Source organism: Paralichthys olivaceus, chromosome 11 (assembly GCF_024713975.1).
Source record: "Paralichthys olivaceus isolate ysfri-2021 chromosome 11, ASM2471397v2, whole genome shotgun sequence".
Lineage (NCBI taxonomy): Eukaryota > Metazoa > Chordata > Actinopteri > Pleuronectiformes > Paralichthyidae > Paralichthys > Paralichthys olivaceus.
Genome location: NC_091103.1, coordinates 19,634,083 through 19,659,184, shown reverse-complemented (window position 1 = coordinate 19,659,184; position 25,102 = coordinate 19,634,083). Strand labels below are relative to the sequence as shown.

The following is a 25,102-nucleotide window of genomic DNA, read 5'->3' as shown; positions in this document are numbered from 1 at the left end:
AAGTCAAGCCAGCAGCTGTTTCTTCTCCTTTATCGTGACACTTATTCTTGAGCGTGTGTGGGTTTTTTTTTTTTTTGTGCAAAGTCAGAGAACGGAGGCAGGAAAGAGGAGGGACGCCCCGCACACGCTGCAGCCGCGGACGTGCGCGCACCGCTGGAGGCAGTCGAGCTGCAGAGCCGGGACTGTTTGGAGGAACTCTGGACGGGAGAGGAGCTGGGTGGGCATCGTCACACGTGAGGAGTCTGCACAGATACAACAAACACACAAACTATGTCTGCGGCGGCTCGACGCGCACACGGACCCGACTCTGATGAATGAGCGCACAGCTGGACACCTTTTCTGCGTTTCCTGCTTGTGTTGTCTGATCTGTCCACGGTGAGAGGAGACGACACGGCGGCCGCAGCTCCCCCGTGCCTGCTTCACCCTGCCTCGGTGTGGCAGGGCGTCAAGGTGCGGCATCAGCAGCAGCAGCAGAGGGAGAGGAGAGGAGAGGAGGAAGAGCCGTCGCTGTTCTATCCACTGTCCACAGCGACGTGACCACTTCCACCGAGAGGAGACGGAGACACAGAGAGGACACTATGTCAAAGGAGACGAGAGGAAAAGGTAAGAGGACGCTCGCTGGTCTCGTGCTAACAGGTAGAAACCCCGCGTGTCACGCCAGCTGGATGATGGCGCGCGTGGTGCGTGGATGAATGGAGGCGATCTGTTGGAATGCGCCACGGCCAAAGACGGGCAAAGTGTCCGGCTCGGTCCGGTGGACTCTGCAGCCCGTTGCTTCCTGTTAAATCTGTCCGGGTCAGTCTGTCTTTCTGCAGGTGTTGTAGAGAAATGTGCGACCCCCCCCCCCCCCCCCTCAGATTGTGTGTCTCTGCAGGGTCACACATGGGAGGTGTTGGTGACCTGCAGACACACCTGAGGGCGCACGGTCACCCATCAGACCAGTCAGCCCATCGCTGTGTGTGAGATCATGTCTCACTTCCTCATGAGGGGACACTGATTTGGTCAAATTCATCAGATAACATTTACAGTGACCCAGTGCACCCTGATCTCTGCTACACACACACCAGCAATAACAAACCAGAACAGGTTTTTCCTGTTTGCACTGTGGTTTGAATGAATCCACCAAAAGAAGCAGCAGTGCTTCAGGTTATGTGAGGTTGCCTCTTTATATGCTGCAGCATCATTTCAAGGCAGTTTTCACACTTTTCTCTCTGTTTGTGTATTTTTCCAACGACGATGGAGTTTACCCTGAGGGTCCAGTGAAGAACATTTTCAAATCAATGTAAAACCATGGTATCAGCAGCAGGGTGCAGGACTTTCCTTCAGCTGCAGGTTCAGGTGTTATGTCCTTGTGTTGTTCATGCAGCTGTCCTGCTGAAGAGCCCTTGAGCCAAAGCAACTGAATCTCTTCCAGCTTCCAGCATCATGCTTCCTGATCCGTATGTGGCCTCTGCTCTGACCTTTTCTGTGCACGGGTGAGTGATCGGAGGAAGAATTCCCCTGCAGGGATCAATAAAATCTCAGATCTTTATTAGCTCAGTTGTGACAAAATGTGTCACAATACAGACGGGATTTAACTTAGTGTGGTTTGGGCTTTAAATAGCGCTGCCTTGGATTTGAAATAACATCATCTTAAAATATGAAGCAATGGTGACACGTCCAAATAAGACAAAAAGCCAGGCTGAGTTCAGGAGCTAAGACAACCATTTTAAGTCTGGATGAAGTTTCTCCTTAAAGGTTCAGTGTGTAAGATTTATGAGAAAAGTATCTATTGGCACAAATTCAATATCAAATAATCCTCATGATGTTTTCACTAGTGGACAAAATAAACACCTTTTGAGTTTTTGTGACAACTGAAGGCTTCCACTGTCATGTTTGGAAAGGGAGGGTGAGGTGAGGGGTATTCAGCTGCAACATGCAACTACACCACTAGATGTCCCTCCATTCTACACACTGTACCTTTAAGTTCCCTAAATTTAGAAATAATGGGTTTTCTCCATTAGCCACATCATAGCAAAATGTATTGTGCTGTTTTGCATGAGGGAATAATTATTGATTTATTTACCTCAAGTCATGTCACAGTGAGTCAGTATCAATTTTATAATGGAATAAAATCGCAGGGTGCAGAGTTGCAACTACTCATCTTTGCTTTGGAGCAACAGCTGGAGGCAACATTAGCAACTGTACAAATGATACAAACACACCAAACTGTTGGCATTGTGGCTAATGTTTATGTCTTAATCACTAGTTTCAAGTCTTCTTGAATACGGCATGAAGTTCATTGGATACCATGTGATTGACTACTAGTACCGTGCAGGATGCTGGTGGGCATGCAGTGTCCTCGAGGTATCAGACCAACAGGTTCATTGCCCCACTCCTCCAAACAGGGTTACTTCTGGTTTTAAAAAGCCAAAGCAAAAAGCCCAAACTCAATACTTCAAAACGGCAGCTCCCAAACAAATGGTTGACATCACTGTGGGCCACTACTGCTACATTGATTTTGATCTTCTTTAGCACAATGCTAAATCAGTGAAGTATTCATCTTTAAAAAACGACATTGTCACCACAATATGAATTTGATTTCTTAGGTTTTAAAGAAAAACGTGCAGGGCATTGGATGCAGCATGAAACTCATGCCAGTAAAAGGGTTAAAAAAAAGACCCAGTTCCTGACACAATTATTAAAAGAGAAGAACTTCAAACAAGATATGCTGAAGATTCTTTTCATTCTCAAACAGAGAAACAGATAACTGGGTCGCAGCTGGTAAAGGATTTGTTTTCATGCTTCTTTTTCTGGATGATGAAGACGGAAATGAATTCATGTCGTGTGAATCGAACACAGAAAAGCCAGGTGCAGCCTCCAAGGTCATCAAGAGTTGACAATCTCACAATCCAAATTAGTTTCCCAGAATGCGTGGAAAACCATTTTTTTACTCTCAGCAGCTGCAACTGGATTTCTTGCGTTATTATCAATTATGTTGCATTTAGCCGCTCTATAAAATCCACTTGCTAATGTAATGCCTCACATTATTTCAGCAGAGCAATATAAAATCACGTGAACCCTGCAATGCCCCAGCAGGCTGGTGGCAGATTGATGGCAGCATACAGTAGATGTGAGGATACCGTTAGCACGGCCATATCTCACGTACGCAGTGTATCTGTTTTCATTAAATATCGCTTGACCTCAATTCACGCAATAACTCTGGAAGTAGAGCGGTTCTTCTGGAGGCCGTTCTTCTTCAAAGCTCCACCAACATGGGCAAAGCAGACGTTTTAAATTTCATGACTTTCACTCATGTATGCAGATTTTATCTTCGTCCTTTTCAATTATATGAGAGCTGCAGGGAATTCCACACTTCTTAATTCTAATTTAAACCTTCTTCTCTACTCACTTGAGAGCAACATTTGCATTTTTATCGAGGATGTCGACTGTGAACTAAAGGACAAGGATAATATAACAAGCTGTATACCTTATTATTTAAGTATAAAAAACAGTGCTCATGGGCTGCCCAAGCTTTACAGTAGCCTTTTTTAAAGCTGAGGAAGCTGCAGAAACACGAAACATTGAGATATTAGAAGATAATTTGAGTGCAGTAATAAGGATTTAGGAATTATGAGAGCTCTGTCGACTAAAGCGTTCATCCTCACAACAAAGCAGGTGTGACTCAGACTTGTTAATGGAATATTAACGGAACTCTTTTAGCCATGAAGGATTTCATGGATGCTGATGTCAGTCCATCATTTTCTTGGTTCTTCACTTTAGTTCACTTTGATATGTCACATTTTTGAAAAGACATCCATGGTGCCAAAGGATGAATCCCAATAACTATGTTTATTCCATGAACCATTTGTCTAGCGCCACCATTCGGTCGTTACTTTATTTTATACGGTGAAAACCCTCAATATTGTCACAATGGCTCATTCTTTTCTCCCAGATGATGCATCCTACTTACTATGGTGATCTCTAGTGCCAGAATGTGTTTGATGGATTGCCATGCAATTTTAAGATAGCAGTCACTTCGTTGATCCCTCAACGTTTCATCTAGCATCCCTATCTTATTGTTGACTGTGACAGAGCCAGTTGCGTGGCTATCAGCTCTTAAGGATAATTTATTCTGCCTTTACATACGAAAAGAGATATGTGTGATTCAAACAATGCAACCATCACTTCCCATGCACTTTCATGTGTCCTTTACTTTGGTGTGATTGTTCAGCAATATATCCACTAGAGGGCAGAGTTGAGAGTTTCTGACCACAAACATATCGGCTATGGGGGAGGTTGTGATAATAAGAAAGAGGCCAAAGCAGCTGTTTGTCCCTGTGCTCGGGTGAAGAACCATCATATTGATGCCTGTAGTTTGTTACCAACTTGCTAAGTCTCCGCCATAGCTGACATTTCCTCCACATATTCTATGATTGTCTTGCTTGAACTGTTGGCTACACTGCCCCCCCATGATTTTCCGGAGGTACTGCACCATTTCGATCTTGTTGAATTACCACTTAATGAGGCAATTGGTAATTTCACATTGTTGTTGGTCATCTTTTTGACTTTGTGCTAATTCATCACTTTTGCACAGGACCCACTGTTTAACCAGCTCATACAAGAACTGAAACCATAAACCCTTCAGCTCCTCGCCTGCGTCTCAATCCTCGAGGGCACTTCCACCTCACTGCATGAGCTGTGGCTCGGAGCGAGTTTGTGTGTTGTGCTGCCAAATCCCTTTAAGAACTTTTGCTTTTCTAATCATCCCCCAGTCATCTTCATCACCTCCCCCCTCTCTTAGTCCGGGCTCATCCTCCCCAAGACTTCACGGACCATTCAGGGCTCAGTGTGAAGTCTAGCACCTCAGAGCATTTTGTTCATTCCTCATATTTGATGAAATTGGATCAGTCTGAACGTCTGTTTTTTTCATTTGCTGTCCAAATAGAATAAATGGCTGGCCTACCTGCTGTTTTGCTGAGATTCAGTGTGAAGCTAAAAATAGAGCCGAGGGATGCTGATGAATGGCTCTTCTCTTTCTCGCTGCTCCTCTCTCGCTCTGCCGAGGTGAATAAAGTGAAAACAAACCATTTCCCAGTATTTCAGTGTTAAATACAGTTTCCCTGTCCCGTCTCTTTATGGAGAATTGACTGCTGGTTATATTCTGTGAAAAAGGATTAAGTCTGATGCTGGCAGTGATTCCCCCAAACCCTTATCACTCATTTTAAGACACGATAAATACTTCATATCGGCTATAGCAACACATTGCAACAGCTTGCTGTGTATAGCGTCACACAGACAAATGGTCCTCGGACAGGCTGCTCGACAAGAATTCCTCAGAGACATGTGCTAATGCATTCAGCCTGTGACCTCTGTTATTTTATTTGATCATTCAAAACAGTGTTAATTTCAATTTAATAGCTGTTTGTCATGGTGAAGTACATGGGGCCTGCGTTGGGGAGCAGCTACTCACACAGCAGCCGGCCCGCTGCTATTTTAGGTCAGACACAAGGTTGTGGCAAGAGATCAGCTCACCTGGAGCCCGTCACGATCTACTTCTCGTTTGTCACAGCCAAGAATGTTGATGTCACGCTGGTGTCTGAATACAGGGTAGAAGGGAGAAGCAGCCTTTTCTGTTTCCTCTTTGCAGAATCACTTCAGATTTCTGCCTGTGAAGAAGCTCTTAAACTCTTGAAGTAGACTTTTTGAAGGGAAAATCACTCGGCTCTTGAATGTTTGAGTATTAACAAACTCATTTAGTTTAAAATCTACTGCTCGGTTCAGTCAGTGGGGAGTAAATTCTCAAAAGAAGTTCTTATATTTTAGGTTAATTTGAGTTGCTGTGTGATTGGCAAAACTGGGCTGTTGTAAAGTTATCGATGACCTCTTTGAACTGTCCATTTATTTGTTTGTTTATCAGCAGATTCCCACGAAACTTGGTGCAAGGATGGGACATTGGTCCGATAGAAAACCCATTCATTTTCGGGGCAGATCCAGGATTTTTCCACTTACCTTAACATTACAAGATTGAGCCGTATAAGATATTTCACTGAATTTACCAGAGAATAATTCATGGATCTCGATGACAAAAAACAGGCATGTTGCAGGAACGTGTGAAATTGGGGACTGTTGGGCCTTGGTGTCTTTGTGTGCTTGACTTAGTGCCATTCTTTCATTCTCGTTGTTGACAAAGGTTATAAAGATTTTGTTTTATCATTGTTATCTTATGTCATTTTACTGTTTTGATTCTGTCTTAACACTCTCATTGTATCACTGTTCACTACCTGCCCAGCACCAGAAATATAGTCAGCTGCTATTGTGAAAAATTTAGCAGCTAAAGAGCCGGATCACCTGCAATATATCAAATATTTTTCCAATTAAATTTCTCTAAATTTCGACCCATAGAAATATGAATGGAAATCAGTGGCGGCCTAGAAAAAGCACATCGGTCAGTTTGGATTATTCTTAAACTGCAATAACAGATTTTTTAGCCACTTAACAAGCCACTTGTTGTAACAAGCAGTGAAGAGAACATTTATTTATTACACATCCAGAAAACACAGAAAGATTGGGATTGATTTAGAGTCGTGTTCCTGTCCACATGATGAATGTAAGTTTAATATTCACTCTCCTCTAGCTCTGTTTGTTTTTATGGCAGCCTATTTATGGCGTGCCAGAAAAAGCCAGAATGTGAAAGGTTTACTAGAATATCATTTTCCAATATTATCACATTAAAAAAAAAACATATCATGTTACAACAAGAAACCCATTACGTTACACTGAACAGAGTGTGTTCCTGCAGCAGCTCAGGCATCCCAGCACCTCGTTCCTCCAAAGCCGAATCGAATTATTCAATCATCATGTCAGAAAATTCAGATTTAATTCAGCTCCATAGACAGTAAATACAGTTCTCATCTGTTTTTCCTTCACCAGGTGTCTGTGTTTAAGCGACTGCCTCCTCACCCAGTGTGCATATTCCTTGGTGAATTTTGGGACCTACATTTAGTCTGCTCCAAGTGATTTCCATCTTTACTGGAGCATGTTGCTTGTTGCAATGAGGGAAGGAGGCACTTCTCATTTCCTCCCTTTCCTTCATGCATAGAAGGAAAGAAACGTTATTGGATTTCCTCTTGACGTGGCAGATATCACGCTCTGATGTTTGGGCTTATCCAATATTCACTCGGAAATGGTTTGCATCATCAGAGAGCCTCTCCTGCCCTTCCTCTCTGCATGACGACAGCCAGGGCCATCACATGAGACCTGGTGCCTCTTTTGGGTGCAGTTAGTTGCTTAGATTTCCTTGGATATTAAATACTGCTAATTACAAAATGAGGAGAGTGCCACTCGTGTAGGTTACAGGCCATCTGGGCTGACGAGGAGCGAGGGCAAAGCTCCTGCAAGAGGAAAATTCCTTCAGGATGATGGAAACTGATCAAAAGCAGAGTAGGTCTCTGATGCAGGGGAGTTCCTCCTATGGGGTCGTTCTCAATGCTGAGGGCTTGCTCATTATTTTTAAATCCCAGAGTACTTCATGAGTACCTTCTTAAGATCATTTTAAAGCAGCTTCACGTTTGAAATTGCAATACTACTTTCCCCTGCTTACATGCATACATGTTTACTGAATGGACCTTATGGCAGGAGGTGGGTCTTTTAAAGAGATCTAGCTGATTTTCTGTGGCCATTTAATGGATCTCTGGGTCATAACACAAAACCTCTTGTTCTCAACTCTGGTGCTTTCGAGACTTAGTCCAGTTTGTTACGTCTGCGAAGGGGGTTTCATTGCTGTTCGACCGTCTGTCAGCCGGATCACTGCTGAACCAGATGCAATTAAATTCTGCAGAGGGGTGGTGCCTGACCCAAAGAAGAACCCATACGATTTTGGAGCTCATCTGGGCAAATCCAGGAAAAGCGATTCAGAAAATGTTGGGATATCTGATGGTGGATCTGATCTCAATACAAGCAATATGGTGTTTAAGTGGGCAACATCAATTTTGTTTATTCAGTGTTTCCCCTTGGATTGTTTTTGTTTTGCAGGCAGGCTGACCCAATAGTGATTATTTTGACACTCTCCTCACATCAAGGCAATAAGGCTTGTGTGGTGAAAAACTCTGATTATAGCCTTTGCCTTGGCCCCGCTGGCAGCGCCACTGCAGGTGCATCACTCGGCGCGGGTCAGCACGAGACTCTGTTCCTCTTCTTTTTTATAATTCACAGACAACAAAATCAGGCATATTGAGAGTAGTGATATGTGTGCAATTTAGCCTGTCTCCAAACAGAGGTGGAATATTCACTGGATTATTATTAGAGGGCTTTTGGGCTTTTGGGAGTTGTTACCTTCAAAGTCTTTGAATGCCTTGTCAACTATTCCCTGCATTATTTGGCAAATTATCAGGCACCATTTCCTTCCTCTGTTTTTTTCTGCATGTTGCTGTAGCATCGATTAATGCACGTAAGTAACTTTTTGTTGTCGATAAAGACCACAGAAGATAAATGAAGTCTTTTCAAGTTCAGTTAAATGCAGTATGACTGCCTCTCAATCTCTCAAGCATTTTCAACTTTATGAAAACAACTTTAATTTCAGAATATCCACAAAATTGACTGTACATGCCACTCTGAGATAAAAGTATGATTTTCTTGGAAGAAAAGACTAATGTATTCATCCTGGGAGATCAGTGTAAATGACATCCTCGTGTGAAAACCACCTGCATAATGAAACTAATGGCAATTAAATGCAGCTGCAGGGTTGACCCCTAGACAATAAGTGTAAATGAATCACGTTAGTTAATGAAATGTAGATTAAATGCTGTTAAACATTAAACTGTGTGATTATAATATATGAGATCGACTATGAGCTTGCAGTGGCCTGAGGCGTAAAAGCTCAATTTCAGAGAAAAATTGTTGTTATTCCGTATTTCATCACTTCTTTTTAACTTGGTTAAATACTTCAGTTTAGACAAGAGTGGTTGAGACACATTTCCATCTCATTCTCTACAGTCAGAGGCACTTGTGCAGTCCAAGGTTAGATGATATCTTAGAATAGTTAGGGCACATGTATGAAAGATAGAAAGATTAATGATTTCAATTATACATTTTTCAGGAGCTGCACTCGTGCTATTTCTTACTTAACTCCCAGAGTTGCCAACCTGAATACATAATTCCAGCATCTTTGACAGCTGCCTTCCTCTCGAAACCATTACTTTGTATCACTGTTAATCCATTGTGCACATTACACTGTGATTCAATGGAAAATACCATATAGATTAATAAATAATTTATTTATGGTTTATTTCAGCAACAATCCCATGAGTCACAGCTGGATGATTTTTCCCACTTTGAATATCATATAATATGAGTCATGCAGAATGAAAGATGTTCTGTGCTCACCTATCATGCAGTTAAAAAAAGACTCACTTACCATTACTTTTTCATCTTTAAATATGGACAGCACACACAGCTTGATATTGGTTTGATTTAACCCACTTACATTCCGGTTATATTTATTTGACTTCGTCTAACGTCTAGAAACTCCTTTTACTTTGATCAACTTATTCAGCAATGGAAATAAACTTACAACAACATAGCTTCAATACATTTCTTTGTTTACAGTTTTTCACAGTTTGCTACAAATTGTGTTCCTCTAACAAACGTGCAGCATCCACACACACATACACACACACACACACACACACACACACACACACACACACACGCGCACACACACGCACACACACGCACACACACGCACACGCACACCTTTGTTTGTCACAATGAACCCAAAGCAGCTTAAAGTCACTGACACTGCCAGACAAATAGCCACTAATCAAAATCATGTGGCCTCAGCAGACAATCTGTTTGAAGGTGTAAGATACAGGCCAATTGGTTTTCTTTTGCAAAAGTCTTAGGTCATTCTGCTCTGGAGCAGTAACTTCCTGTTTTAATCTGCTTAATCTCTCTGTTCCTGTGGCTTTATCTTCTATCGGCAAGTTAAGCTTTTGTATTTGATCTTGTTTGTAGTTTTGAGTTTTTAATTTTTTTTTAAAAACAGTTATGTTTATGAGAAAATGATTAATGTACTGCCCTACACAAATCAAGCCTAAAGGGTTATCTAACATTCCTCCATAATTACGACCAAATTACATGCATAGTTCTTTCAGAAAAAAATTCAGTAATTGATATACAGACATGAAAACTTGCAATTACAGATTTTTCTACCACTTTCATAAAGTCGACATTGTAAAAAAGTTAGCCAATAAGCAAATGACATTACAGATGACATTACAAATGACACTGAACAGCAATAGCATTTCTTGGGATTCATATTTTTGGTTGTCTGATGATTATAATTCCAACATTCACTCTGGCTCCTCAGTTGCTAAAAGCTCCATCATGTTCACCAGTAAATCTCTTGTGCCTTTAATGTTTGTAGAAATATTGAATAAAAAAACTTCAGTTTATAGTAAAAACTAAAACAATTGTGCTTTACCTGAAATGCACGTTTTTTTTTTTACCAATGTGCCATTTTCAGGGATTTTACAAACCAAAGACAAAATCCAGAAAACGGAGTCATCCATTCAATCCTACATGTGTGCAGGTGACCAAGTGGGTCATCCCTGTGATTGCAGTGGAGCTGCTGCAGTAATAGATTCTGTCAGCCCACTGCTTTAAGCTCTGTGTGAACACTGGTGGAAGCATATGATGGAAAGAAGGATGAGACGAATCACGGGCAGCCTTCTGTTGTCTTTCTCTGAAGTGAAGCTCTTTAGATACTTACAAACAGGTTTTCTTTGAACAGATCCCAGTGACGTGCTGAGCCTTTCCCTGTCTCTCCCTCACTGCTTTTTTAGTTTCCATAAGTTCCACATTCAATTTCAAGTAATAACCTGAATTTGGTTTTGATGTGCTTTGATTTAATTAAGAAAGCAAGTGGAATAGAGAAATTGACAATCCCCAATTGCTATTTTTGGTAGCTTTGAGAGGTGGATTTGTTGAAACACTGTGAAACAGTATTTAACACGTTTCATCCCAACACCTAATTTATAAAATGCTGATTGTTTTTCCTCCTTGACCATATTTGCAATATTTTTTGTTGAACATGTATTAGTCAGTTGATTTCTCGTGAAAAAATGTCTGTGATTGATTACTAGAAACTGTAAGACATTTTCAAATTAAAACTCAATTGGAGTTGGAAAGGCTTAGGCTGCCTTTACTGAGAAAGATCCATATATCTGCTTTGTAGGGTAATTATACCAACTGTGTGAAAACTGAAATCAATATGTTTTCCCTGAGTCCAGCAAATAAAGTAATTAAACTTAATTTGAGGGATATAGTTGTTTTTTTTCCATCTGACTAGACACCCTCTTTGCAAACCAAAATGTCAATTTATTTTTGAAATTCTTTTTTTTTTAAATTTTGGGGCTGAGACCAAATTTAAAACATTTTAATGTTATTAAATATTGTTATCTCTGCCCTCCTTCCAATGTATGAGAACTTTGCATCAGCTCTATAATTTTTTTAATTATTATTATAGTTTATAATGTTTGGTCTTAGTTTGAAACACAGCTGCGAGCATGGATTTAAAGTCTTAGGCCATGACAGTAGTTTGCTACATCGAAGTTCCTCTGCTGATGCATTTTAAAGTAAAATACTTTGCTACATCTATGTTTACTTCCCTCGTTTGCTTTCATTTTGTATAAACAATTAATTATTTAACACCATGTACATTGCTAAACCAATCACGCCTGATATACTTGAGACTGCAATCCAGTTATAGCAATATTGACTTCCAATATGCTGTTAAGTGAAATCGTGGGCGCGCTCATAAGTCTCCTCATAAAGAGTCCCTGTGGTTCTCGGGGACGTGAATCAAAATGCCAGTTGTCAGTGAAAAAACAGTTTTAAGTCAGCACCATTTTCCAGGTATAAGGACGGGCTGCTCAGATTTGCAGTCCTGCTTATTCTTTGATCATAAGCTGTCGTTTCAAGCCTTTGCTCTCTATATGGGGATATTGTATAATGTAAATGCCCTTCAGGGAGCTGTAGCAATTTCTGTAATAGGTGCACTGGTATGAGGCTTCAGCCACATCAGCAGTTGCTTCCTTTCCTAAACCTTATAAGACATTCAAAGTGCATGTACAGCTCCAGGACTAAACTGGATGCAGTAACATCCAGAATGCATTGTGCAGGGGTGTCTGCCAGCATTGGATCAATCAAATGAAACCTGTTCTTGAGGATCACATGGAGGGCCACATGAGGGGAGTGTGACGGTGCATCGAGTGCACTCAAAGAAAAGAAAATCTCCTGATGGAGAGGGAGCTGATTGAAAGTTGTTTCGGGTGGCAGCTGGCTGGATCGAGCGTGTTTTTTATTTTTCAAAGTAGTTCCTTTCCTCTGCTCGTGCTGTGCATCAGCTCCACCTCGTGCTCCTCGAGTGTGTGTGTGTACCGTCTCGGCAGGAGCTCACAACACTGTTGCACACAGGAATGCCTCCTCCTGTCCATATGCCTCCTCAGCACTGCTCACAAATACTCAGACAGTTGCAGAGGAAGCTACGAGGAAGGTGACAGGCCAGATATTGGACCTCAAAATTTGTGAGCACGCAGCCCTTCAGGCTTGTGTTGTGCTGTTCCAGGCCTGAAAGTCTGTTTGTTGTGAGCTTTACCATGTTGGCCTACCTTGCACACTATCAACCCAGTATTCCTTCAGAGGCCATGTGGGGTTCCAACTTATCTTATGTTTCCTAAACACCAGAGCCTTTTGTGACAAAAATAGTGACACATAGTTCTATGTAACAGATTAATGAAATGTGACATTTTAAAGTTTACCCAAATTCTTTATTATAGATAATTATAAATACACAGAAAACACAAGTACAACCAAATTTGCAGAACTGCAATGAAGACAATTGTATCAATAATTTGAAATGCATAAATGCACTTCTTTTCTGATAATTCATGTCTGTGCATATCCATAAAGATAAACACTGATATGTCTGACCATACATATACCACACAGTAGTGAACAGTTAAATTACTATGAACTAATAATTATATTGTATACAATGTTTAGCAATGCAAATCAAACATGCACTTTATAGGAGTGTCGTATGTTGGAATTTTTTGTGCAGATGATGGTCTGTGTATATTTATGTGTGTGTGTGTGTGTGTGTGTGCATGTATGTATATATATGTTTGTCAAGATAAAACTTTGAGCTCCTCCAGACGCAAATTAGCACTCGAGGATGGCGTATGTGTGTCTGTGTAAGGTGGAAGAAAAAAGCTACTTTGGCTGGCAGCAATCGCTCATTCTTCAGCACAGGTCGAGATGGCAGGGTTAAAGGTTCTGTTGTGGTTCAGGGATCCTCGAGCTGCCGGAGGGGCAGAGTTGCTCCTAAGTCAAAGGCTGAAGACAGAGCTCCAGTTTATCCCTTATGTGTTAGCCATGTTTATTTATGTTCAGGTCAAGTTCAAGTCTTGATTCCTCGTCTTCATGCATTTCTGCTGTATAGTGAAACCTTTTGGCAGCAAGCTAGATATACAGTCATTGCAACCAGCAAATGCATTGACAAAAGTGTGACTTAAAGAAGTAATTTGACACCCATATTCAGGTTCATAATTTTAATTTGTATTATTTATATTAAAAGTTTACATGCTTCAATGTATGTTTTATATAACCTGACCTTGGGAGTATGTGTGCAATGAGACAGGCTCTATGGTGTACAGATGTACTGTGTGAGGATGGTCAGAAATTCCTCACCAGTCCCTATACCGCAAACTTTTATATACACAACAAATCTAGATAATACAATAGAGGAAAGAAAGTCTGCACTAGCATCACATGTCTGCTTTAATCTTATAACAGGATACAGTTCTAGTCTCTATGTCCAAATTTCCTGTGAATAAAGGGGCGGAGATGTTTTAAAGTTCTTACATGATTTTCTTCTGTCTTAGAAGGGACTGAAGTGCTACAGGGTCGGTATGTGTGAGAAATACAGAAGTGAGAGGGAATGAGTAACCAGCTTAGTAGCTGCCTTGGAACATATAGCACAAAGCACGTCCTGTGTCATTAGAATACCACCACACTGAAAATTGTAATTTTCTGAAAGCGATTGCTGGTCGTAAAATGGTCGGGTAAAGACGACAACGCACATATTTCATGCAAAGCCTCGAGGGACAGGTTTCTCAGCGAGAACAAGACCATTTTGAAATTCACAGGGGGCAAGAGGAGCTCAGGAGCTGAGCTGGAGTTGAGTGGCGTAAAGTGATGGGTGGAAACTGCTCAACATCTAAAGAGGTTACACTTCTCCACCAGCACCATTTAATAATTACATGCATATGTAAAAAGCAAACTCCCTGCAGTATCTATTCAGATGTATGTTTCAATATGCATGCTATCACTTGCAAGCAGGAACATTTAGTGGAACTGAAATGTACCATTTGAGACAGTTTATTATATATTTCCTATTTCCCATGATTCATATGGTAGAAGGTGCAATTTTCTACCATATTCCTGCCTCTGGTGTTTCGTACATGTGATATATTATCATTGCTCATAGCCATATTATGTCTTGACTGTGTGAGAGAGAAGATGCAGTGGAGCCAGGCTGTGGGAAAATGAAGCTTGAAGATTTGACCCTGGGGCACATGAGGAACATGTGGTTCATTACAGCTACACGACCATAGGAAGCTTCTTGACGTCACTGATCCAATGGGATCATGGGAACACACTGAATGAAAATGTCCCACCCATTGTAATAAAGCTAGTTTTTTCTATAGAACTATAGTAGTGTAGTAGAACTATAGTAGTATTAATTTTTTCAGTCTATTAATAACCTCTGCTGCATGATCATCTTGTCGGTTTAACCCTGTTACAGCTTCTGTCTTCCTCTGTGATTTTCAAGAAATCAAACACAATCCGTTATTTGCAGTGGATTCAGGCCTGGGTACTTATGAGTGAATATTTTCAACAAATGGAAAGTGCTCTCAATCCTTTTTCATCCCTCCTCCTATATCAGAAGGTCACAGAGGCACCGACGGGCTTCCTCGCTGAGACACTTGTGTGCTGTGACACTGCTCAAAGGAAAGTCCATTTGGGTCTTTTCACCCGCTGTGTCTCTCAAAAGGCCAACTACCCCCTCCTGGGTCATTCAGGCTTTGCTTTTTACTCAATATTTAGAGCTGAAAAGGCAAAAAGAAAGCCACACAAATGTTTTTATATTTGATCTATCCTCTTCAGGTCTGTCAGTCATCCTTCCAGTTTAAAAGCAGATCTTCTGTTTTTTTTCTTTTTCCGATTGGTAGGTTCATCTCGAAAGCACAGTGCCCCTCACTGGTGTCTGCAGAATATCGCACAAGAATCAGTTGACAGCTCTGATGAGGAATTCTTTGATGCCAGAGGTTAGTATCACATTTAATTTCCCTGTTTAGCCTGTATTCACCCCTTTCAAACTAATTTCCACACTTGTCACTCTTTTCCATCACAGGAACTTTGTCAGATATTCTGCTTTCACAAAGCTCAGCAGATGCCTCTAAATAGACGTTTTTAGTTGATGCCAGCTTTGTGCAGAGTGTAAGTGGTCTGGCTGACTTAAACAAACACTACAGCAACCTCTACTGTGTATCGACCAGAATAACCAATACAAAAAACATGGAGAACTCTTGTAAGACCAACTTACATGTCCAGGTCCTCATAAGAGAGGAGGTGAGGTGGAGCTGGATTCAGGGGCTATAAAAAAAACACGTTTTCTCAGCATCTGGCAGAAATGTGGATTCAGCAGAGGCAGGAATAATAATGACGATGATAAAGGTTACGAGTTATTCACTTCCTGTGGTGGGAAATGACTCTGCTACTGTAGAAACTTAGACCGACTCTAATGAACACATCACAAGACCCAGAGGAATTCTCCCTCCAATAATACTGACACCGTTACTGTATATCCTGGTGCAGGGTTGGTGTTCTATGATGTGAATATGTGTCCATGACTAAACTGGGAATCCTGAGTTCAGAGTCTGACCGGGACACTAATGGATTACGAATTAACTTTCACCCTTTAAAATGATCTCAGTGCACCGCTGAAGATTCCTGCAAATTCATTCAAGATGTCAGACTGACCAGAAATACACACACTACCAGGAATACTTATTCCCCCAATTATTCACTCCAAGTGCACATCCCCCCAGGGGCTGACAGTAGAGATACCTATCAGTTACTATTATTATAATATGTTTTTTTATAAAGTCATCCAGTAGCCAGTGGTGTGTTGTCAGTTTCTGGTGTCCAACCTTTCTTCATATAATCATGATGTCAATCATGTCTCCTGCCATTACAAAAAAAATATAAGTGCACAACACCTGAACCAAAGGAGCAAATCAAACGGCCTCTCTAGGGAAAGGATCCCATATTGGCATAGATAAATATTTTTGTCTTATGTTTAAGGAATAGAAGATTCATCCATTACAGATGATATTTTTTTGACAGAGAACCAGCTTTACAGACCTTGACACAATGAACAGTCTTTCAGGGTTAATCAGTCTTAAAATGTTCCATCAGTCCACTTCAGACTGCAGGACTTCTCTGAATGCTGCCGTCACGTGTTCTGGAAAATAAATTCATGACCGGCGAAAAGAGTTCTTAACATCTCACTAAGTCTTTACCACGGAAATGAAGCGGAGAGAAAATCTATCAAACAGCCGAGAATTATCTGCCTGTCACAGATGATGAGCTCAGAAAGACTGAAGTGTGAAAAATGTCAGAGCTATCGATTATTTGAGAGGGACAGGGGTGAAAGAGGAATCGACTCGCTGCAGTAACTCAGTCAGCTGACCAGCGTCCACCAGGAGAATGAGCTGTCGACCAGACATAACAGAAAAATTGGTTGAGCAGCCAAACGCTGTTGGATTTTTAGATGATGATGGGAGGGCGAGAAAATTACGCTCGAAATCCATTCAGTGTACTGTAAGCTTTGTTTTACAAGTGTCATCTTTCCATAGCGAACAGTGTGATCACTCACAAAGCGGACGCACTTTTCACTTCATCACTTAGCATAGTTATTTCACTTGTCTTCTTGCTAATGTCTGAGTGTGCTGTGAACTTCCTGCGTTGAGTTTTCTATAGATATAATATTGACAGAGAATATTTTCACTCTGGATTATGGTCTCCAGCCTCCACAGCATGTAACACGGGGAAACCCTGTCTGTAATATAAATAGATGGTGATGATGAGGCTCACTGGGTAACAGATCAGACGTCTGGAGAACGCTCAGCTCCAATTCCACTTTTGTCATTGGTTTTAATTATCGTGGTACAAAGTCACACGTTTTGTTTTTTGGAAGTTTTCATGGATTTTTCAGTCACTCTCACTGTTGTTCTAATTTCTCATTCTCTGCTCCTGCCCTGATCTGATTTGTTTGCTCTCCTAATTTCCCTTCCATGGCATATTCGGTTATTTTCTCGAAAAGTCCAATAAACTATGAACTATCGATCCTTATCACAGGTGTCATGGAGAAAAGCGGTGCCTGGCTAGAAATGCATTTTTATGAAACCAAGGTGTCAAGGTGCCACTGTGGCATAAGATAGCATGTACAGTGTACAGATGTTGCATGTGAACCGACCTTGTGCTGTCTGCATCGTGAGATTCAACGCTCAGCTGTGAAATATCGTCCCTGTGTGTGAAGAGGAGAGACGGAGATGTCCCTTATCTTTTCTCAATAAACAGCACATTTAAATAGCCTGTTTAAAGAAATGATACAGGGAGAGACTCATCCGCCGTGCAAAAAGCAAATCAATGATACTGATGTTTGTTTATGTTATTGTTTGACACAAAGATCCCAAAACCACCATGTCTAAAGCTCACAACATATTTTATATAGTTTAATAGATGATTTTGATCAACTCAATCATTAAAAACGACTTAGTTGCATTGTGCAGGCAATCAACAGACACATCAGGATGTGCCCAGTCATAATGTAATAATAACTCACTAACACTTTCCTTTACACTTTGGGTTTAGTGTGACATGTTAATTAGTGAGTGTTAAAGGTGCTGCGAGGTGTGTTTTTAACCTTTGTACAGAGCACAAGCTGTCGCTGTCTGCTCCTGTTTCCAGTCTTTTCTCTAAAAGGTGAACAGGCTGCTGGCTGTAGCTTCGTGTTCATTCATATTCATATGCATATTCAGCTTATTCCTTGAAAATGTATCTTCTGCTGATGTGACGGTAGTTTTAGTCACAGGTTGTAACGGCAAATGTGGTTTCGTACAACAGGTCACAGAATTCTCGATGCAGGAAAGCTTGTTTTTTGAAAGAGAAAGGATTCTTTTTCCATTATTCTGTGATTTGATTTCATGCTGCATAAGGCATGAGTGTGCCAACAACAGGGCACAGTGCAGAGCTGGTTATACCTCACTGAGAATTTGGAGGTGCAGCCTGTCGCCTGCAGCTCCTCATCTGACGGAGGTGGGGAACCTCTGGCCTCCAGGCTGTATACGGCCGGCGAGACAATTTGATCTGCACCGACAGACGATTCATAAATACCAAAATACCAGCATTTTTTTCCTGAAATAAAATAAAGTACTTTATATAGTAGATATTTATATTTAACAGACAGATATGACAGTGGCATTAATATTTTTATCTCGCTCATGAGAGAGTGTCTAAGTAAAGCAGATATAAACCTGCATGATCAGATCTACTCTGTGAGGAAGGTTGTATCATTTTTCACATTGTAACCTTGAAAATTATAGTACAAAAAGAGTTATATATATATATATACAAAGTTATATACCCCAGTTATATAGTTAATAAATGCAAAATATACTTAATTTGGTTTGCCGCGGTGGCCCCCTTGTGTATTAAGTTTGGAGTAACATCAATAATTCATCCATTTCTAACTAGAATGTGATGTTGTCCTCGTACTCAGCAGGGGACCAGACTTTGAGTCTAGACACTGGTGGTGAAGGTACCACTCAGTTTTTGTTCTCTATTTTAATTCCAGGCTATTTCCCCGCTCTAATTGGCTTATTATTTACTGGCTTTCTCTGCGGAGACAAAGCGTATCACATCTGATTTCACCATCTCACACTGCATAAGATTGGAGGCAGGTTAGTGCTTTGAGATATTAGCTTGTGAAAAACCTCTAATTTGTCTTTTCAAGTTGGATAAAAGCGGCTGTCCCAACCCTGTCTCTACTTACTCCTGTTCTATAGTATGAAGCTAAAATATCCTGGGTATGGGTTCCGCCATCTTGCACTTTGGGGCCAGAATCTGGCAGTAGTGATTGTAAAGTGGAGCCGCAGTATCACGGTCCTGCCGATACATGTGCTCGACCAACTGCTATGCATCAAATTACTTTTTATAGTATTAAATATCGTGAACAAACATCAGTGTGATGAGAACTACCTAAAATGCTAAAAGCCATATCTGAAATTCTTCTTTTTGTCGTATAGTTTTCCCCTATTTTTTGGGTCCATGTCCAATCTACTAACAGGGAAGGGGTGGAGTTTATGACCTATACTGCCACGAACCACCAGGGGGTGATCAAGACGATTTGGCTTCATTTGTTCACCATTGTTCATGTTGATATATCCAGTCCGTCGTTCAAGAAGCTTTTTAAAATGGAGCGACATTAAAATATGAAATGCAACAAAGCAAATATATTTATGTAATATAAATCCAAAGACAGGCAGATATTTTTTAAGGGTGTCTCGTCCTTGTGGTTGGTGTGTGACTTTGTTGTCTGGGCTCAGGGGAAAAGTGGAGACGTGTCCTGCAGAAATGGAAACAGAGCAAGTTATTCCGAACGTAAACACATGCTCTGTGTGAAGGAAGCCTCCCTTAAAAGGGAAAACAGAACAAGGTCATAAAAGGTTGTTAAAAATACGGCCCACAGTAGTCGCTCGCTAACTGCACGACTCTCAATCTTGGATGCATATAAGCTGTGTGTTAGTTTCTATTTCCACCAGGCTCATTGTATATGTTTTTTTTATTATATTGTCTTTGGCTAAATGTAATTTCAGCTGTTTATAGAAAAAGCGGAGGGAAACAGGGAGTGAAGAGTGATTTACGGGGAGTTTGTCATTTTATAAGCCTACAAGTCAAACCATAACAATAAGCTTGGGGCAGTTTTATTTATGTGGTTATGATGAATGCCTGCATCCACTCTGTGTAACCCAGTGGACCCAGAAAACCATGAAAATGTATGAGTACTGTCAGGAATGTGCTCAGTTTTCTGCTAAAAAGACCACTGTTATTGTTACTGTTATCCCTGCATGTTTGTGTATATACACAGTCTCTGAATAGATTATTTTCTAAGTATGATAAATGTAAATACTTGTCAGGAGATGATCCACCTCAAGGGGCTCCGGCTGCTCACAGTAAATTTGGCATTTTAATTTGAATGTTTAGAAAGTTCCAATGCTTTTGACGTCCTTTTTTACGACAGGTCGGTGCACGTGGAGTTGCGGCGTGCAGCGACTGTGTGCTGAATAAAGACTATGTTGTTTAAGAACAATGCACGTCCACAAGAAGTGTCCACAGCTGCAGGTCACTAATATTTGACATGTCCAGCAACTGACAATTAAACCATTTTTTAAATTAGCTTCACTTAGTATCCCAGAGCTTTCACTTTGTCACCATCAATAAATCCAGTTTTAAAAACTGAGATAACCACTGGACCCCCTGACTCCAAATCATATCAGATATTATTGCTACCCTAGAAAAATAGGATTCTGGATTTTTAAGTCTATTTTATAAGAATATTAATATTTAATTGTATTTATTTATTTCAATAGCTTTCCAGTCATGTGACCTACTGAGTCCAAACAAATGTATTATTGTCATAGATAAACAGGGCAAATCAATTTTATCGAATTCATTTTTTTAAATTATATTTATACAAAATATAGGAAGCACTAAAATCTACTAGACAGAGCTGTCTTATTTGTGTTCACAATCACACTTGTTAGGAACCCTACACACTTTAAATCTTAGCAGAAGGCATGAGGACAGTGGTTCTTATCTAAAGCACCACAAAGTTATTTCATGGCCTCAGAGGTGTCATGTCCATGTCCTTTACCTGCCTGCTCATTTGTTGCGCTCCCTGGAGATCAAACCCAGAGCAACAATGACAGACAGGAAATTGGATGCAGCGCAGGTCTGACGGAGCCTCGTTAGGGGAAATGCCAAGAGTCCGTGGGACATGGACTTCAGTTCAGATCTTTTAGATTTCAGGCATCGTTCATAGTTTGCACCTAAATATCAAATGCCATGGCTGTATCTAAGAATATGCTAATTTACAAACTACTTTGGTTTGCTAAATCATAGCTACAAAATGAAATCATTTTTCTATACTAGAGCTGAAACAATAACTGAATGTAGGCACAGGTTTCCTTGAATAAAAGCCATTTGAGGTGACTGAAATCAGAATCACTGATCACTTTGATCAGTAAAAAAGTGTTGAAACGTTCTTGTGTGACTCTGATTGTAAAACATGGAAAGCAGATGTGCATTTGTTCATACGAGAGTTGCTTCAGTTTCCGTCAGTCAGTGTTGTTGTGTGTCAGACTGTGTTTGTATGACATGATGTGGAGGCTACACAGCTGTTGCATGCTGGATGGTTTGGTGCTGTCATCTCTCAGCGGCAGCTCTCAGCTTGTCCGCACATATGCCCCTAGTTGAGCCTCATGCACACACACACACACACACACACACACACACACACACACACACACACACACACACACACACACACACACACACACACACGAAGAGAGAGAATAAAACACACACAGTTCATCACATCATCACTGTCCCCTCGAGCTGTGACGACAAAATGAAGTGTAACACAGACTGCTGCCAGAGCAGAGAGTATCAGGCCAACATGCAGATATGCAGAAAGATGGAAGGGAAAATACCGATTGGCTTTAGGACCCGTTCACCTCCACAGTCGCCTCCACTGTCGAGTTTAAAATGCACCTTTCACCAGTGGCATGTAAAGCTCCGGTTTATCTACGACACAGATCCAGAATCTGAAAGAACTGAGATAAGACGTCTTTTGAAGCTTGAGTTAAAAAGCAAAATCCAAAGCTCTCGTCAAATGTTACATTTTGTTCGGAGTTTCATCCAGACACTGTTCATTTCTTCTGATGAACAGTTTAAAGCTGTGTGCTCAGTGAAGAAGCCGCATGCAGAAACATAGTGGAACATCTTTAGCTCTACTTTGACCGAGTCAACATGAGCCTTTACTCACTGTGAAGAGTGTCATGCTTTTATTTTCTTTGATATTATTAAAGCTCAGAGGGATTGAAGATATGAGATATTTGTTTAACGAGATGAAACACTTTTGACCTCTTCAGCTTCATGTGTTTATATTTGAATAGAAAATCTTTATAAAATGGCATCTCTTGAAAATGCAAAGCTGGTAATAGAATAAATTCAGGTGTTAAATTGTTTCTCTGTGTCAATCAGGCTCCGTGAGCAAAAATCTTCAATGCTGCATGATCTCATAACATTATATGCTTTTATGTGTAAAGGGTTTCTCAGTGTGTTTCAGGGTTTCAGCTCTTTCATGGCAGCAGCAGCAGTAGCAGGGGTTAACGCAGGATTTCTGTCTCTTCCTCTTTTTGCTCCCTCCGCAGATTCAGATGAATTCCACTGGATCTCCACTTGCCTGTAGCAATATGAATGAAATATTATCACTCTCTTCTTCATAGCATATGGCTGTATCTTCTACACACGCACACACACACACACACTTTTGTTTACCTCATAATGCAATGAAGCTACTCAAGTTTATCACATCTGAACGTGCCTTGTGGCCGCTCAAGCAAGTTTGAACACGATTGTCACTTTGTTTATTGACGTGAGCTGTTGACAAATTCGCTGTGTTCATTCTGATTTGTTAGTTGATGACATGACTTTTAAATAATTGGATTGAATTGACAGATTGAGCCTGAAAGGAAGAATGAGGTTTTTGCTGCTGCCACAGTTAATAAATTGCCAGTGGAGGTCAACTGAGTATGTAAACACGTAGGAAATCTAATTATAATAAGGCTGCCAGGAGGTTATGTTTTCACCCTGGTGCGCTTGACATTTTCATCAATTTCCCAGGGAATAATTATTACATCTTGATGTAAAAAATCTTTTTGACCATCGCACCATCCGTGTGATATTTGAAAACTTTCACCTGCTGGCGTCACTGAAGGAAAAGTCATGGGGTCACTAATGTCTCCAGAATTCATCTTCTGGGGACCATCACTACAATTGTTGGACAATCACAAAGATATTGAGATATTTCACTTTTGGCCATCGCACCATCTGTGTAATATTTGAAAATGTTCACATAAATCAGGGGATCTCAAAAGTCACTAGAATTCATCCTCTGGGGACCATGAATACTCCTGTAATTTTTTACCATTGTATAGAGGTTGAGATGTTTCACAGGATCAAAAAAATACTTTTACTGCTGGTGGAAAATTGATGGGATCACTAAAGTCACTAGAATTGATCCCGCGAATATCTGTATGTATTTTCATGGCAAGTTCAATCAATTTTCCATTTTTCCATGGCGTGTCTTACATATGTCTGTGGACGTGTTTATTGTCTACATGTAAGATTCACATGCTGGTTCAATGCAGTCCTTTATAAGCAGCCTACTTAGCAGAATCATCCTGTTCATGCCATTCAGAGGATGATCCTCTAAGTGATCTCATTTCTCACAATGCACCTGAGTTGACGTTTAATGGGCGTAAAATAAAGCTTGGAGTAATGTTTTTGGAATGCATGATGATGAGATGGAGGAATCGAGAAGTGCAAAAACAAATTGGAGTGGAAGAGGTCATCCGAGGCCGTTCCCTCATCGTTTGACAATCACGCCGTCTATTCCCCTCTCTTCCTCTCTGACACTTATTCACTGTGAGCTGACAGGTTGAAGGATGTTTCTAAATCTCCCCTCTCTCCCCCTGGGCTGTCTGCTGCAGGCAAATTTCACACCTCTATTTCTCTCTCTGCCCCAAATCAGATTTAGCTCATATATTCCAAAAGCAGGAGATGTGGGGACTTGAATCAGTATTTATCTTGCTTGTTTGTGCATTTTGTGTGTTTGTGCTGCACCTATATTCCTTTGGATCTCTCTCATTGTGAAAGTATTTTTTTTTCCAGCTCAACTACATTGAGCTTTTCAGAGGAGCTTGTGTTTTGGCTGCGAGCCTCTCGGCACTCTGCTTTTTCAGGGTTTGCTGTGATGCCTGCTTTGCATTCTGGTCCTGTCCAGCCACAGGCTTGCTTACATCCTTCCGCGCTTTGTTCACATCCACCGGGCACCCCTCTGCGTGTCTCTTTGTCGCTCCTCTCCATTTCCCTCGTGCGCTCGTCTATGTTTGTTTGAATCCGTGAGAGTGCGTATCATGTCCCTGCATCATTACAGTCAGATTAGTGCCGGGGGACTGCAGGGGAGATGGGGCACCGGGGGAGGGAGGATGGAAAGTCGGAGCAGATCGTTAAAGACGGACTGTGACCAGTAGAGTGGTCTGCTGTGTGATCCAAATGAACGGGGCCCAGCAGAGTCTCTCAGAGCTGGAACATTTGAGAAGCCTGTCAGGTAGATGGGTTTCTTCCTGCGTGACTCATCCTGTCTCGAACTGTCTTGGCTGACAGTCTGCGACGGGCAGACGGCCGTGTTGGTCATGCTGAACCACACCTAGCTTGTCTCTTCACTGGACTCCAGGAAACAAAAATTGAAGACAGAACTTGTCATTTACTCTGACAGTGTTATTTCTGTATGAGCACACAGGTGTTTTTTTTTTCTTGCTGTCTATGTCTCTGCTTAAGCTGCTTTTCTTAAATCCACAGTCACTTTCTATTATCTGTGACCATTCCACAACCTTAACTGTGTGTTACCATGACAATGAAATATAAGCCTGCCACTGGTGCTCAGCGCTCCAGTGGATTCATACGTTTCCTCTAATCTAATCTACTAATAACCATAGATTGTATTTAAAGATGGATGACATGACAGGTCCCTACAAAGTGAAGCCAAAGTGTTGTGATCGCCCCCTGCTGACTGGCTGCAGTATAGGTCACATAAATAGTTAAATCAATAAATAAAGATGGTTCAACAAGGCAATTCAAAGTGCTT

The 25,102-nt window shown here is 41.0% G+C and overlaps 1 protein-coding gene across 4 annotated transcripts in view; it reads left to right on the top strand.

The window, feature by feature from the left end:
- The first annotated feature begins 203 nt into the window (after positions 1-203).
- The window catches only part of pitpnm3 (PITPNM family member 3), an 82,850-nt gene continuing 57,951 nt past the window's right edge, over positions 204-25,102 (top strand). For 3 of the 4 annotated variants that reach the window (XM_069534052.1, XM_020088628.2, XM_020088626.2), the window contains exons 1-2: positions 204-603; positions 15,276-15,371. In XM_069534052.1, the coding sequence (XP_069390153.1) occupies positions 579-603; positions 15,276-15,371 (121 nt within the window). In that variant the 5' untranslated portion in view covers positions 204-578. The remainder of the gene's footprint in view (positions 604-15,275; positions 15,372-25,102) is intronic. The other variant, XM_069534053.1, reaches the window with a different exon arrangement.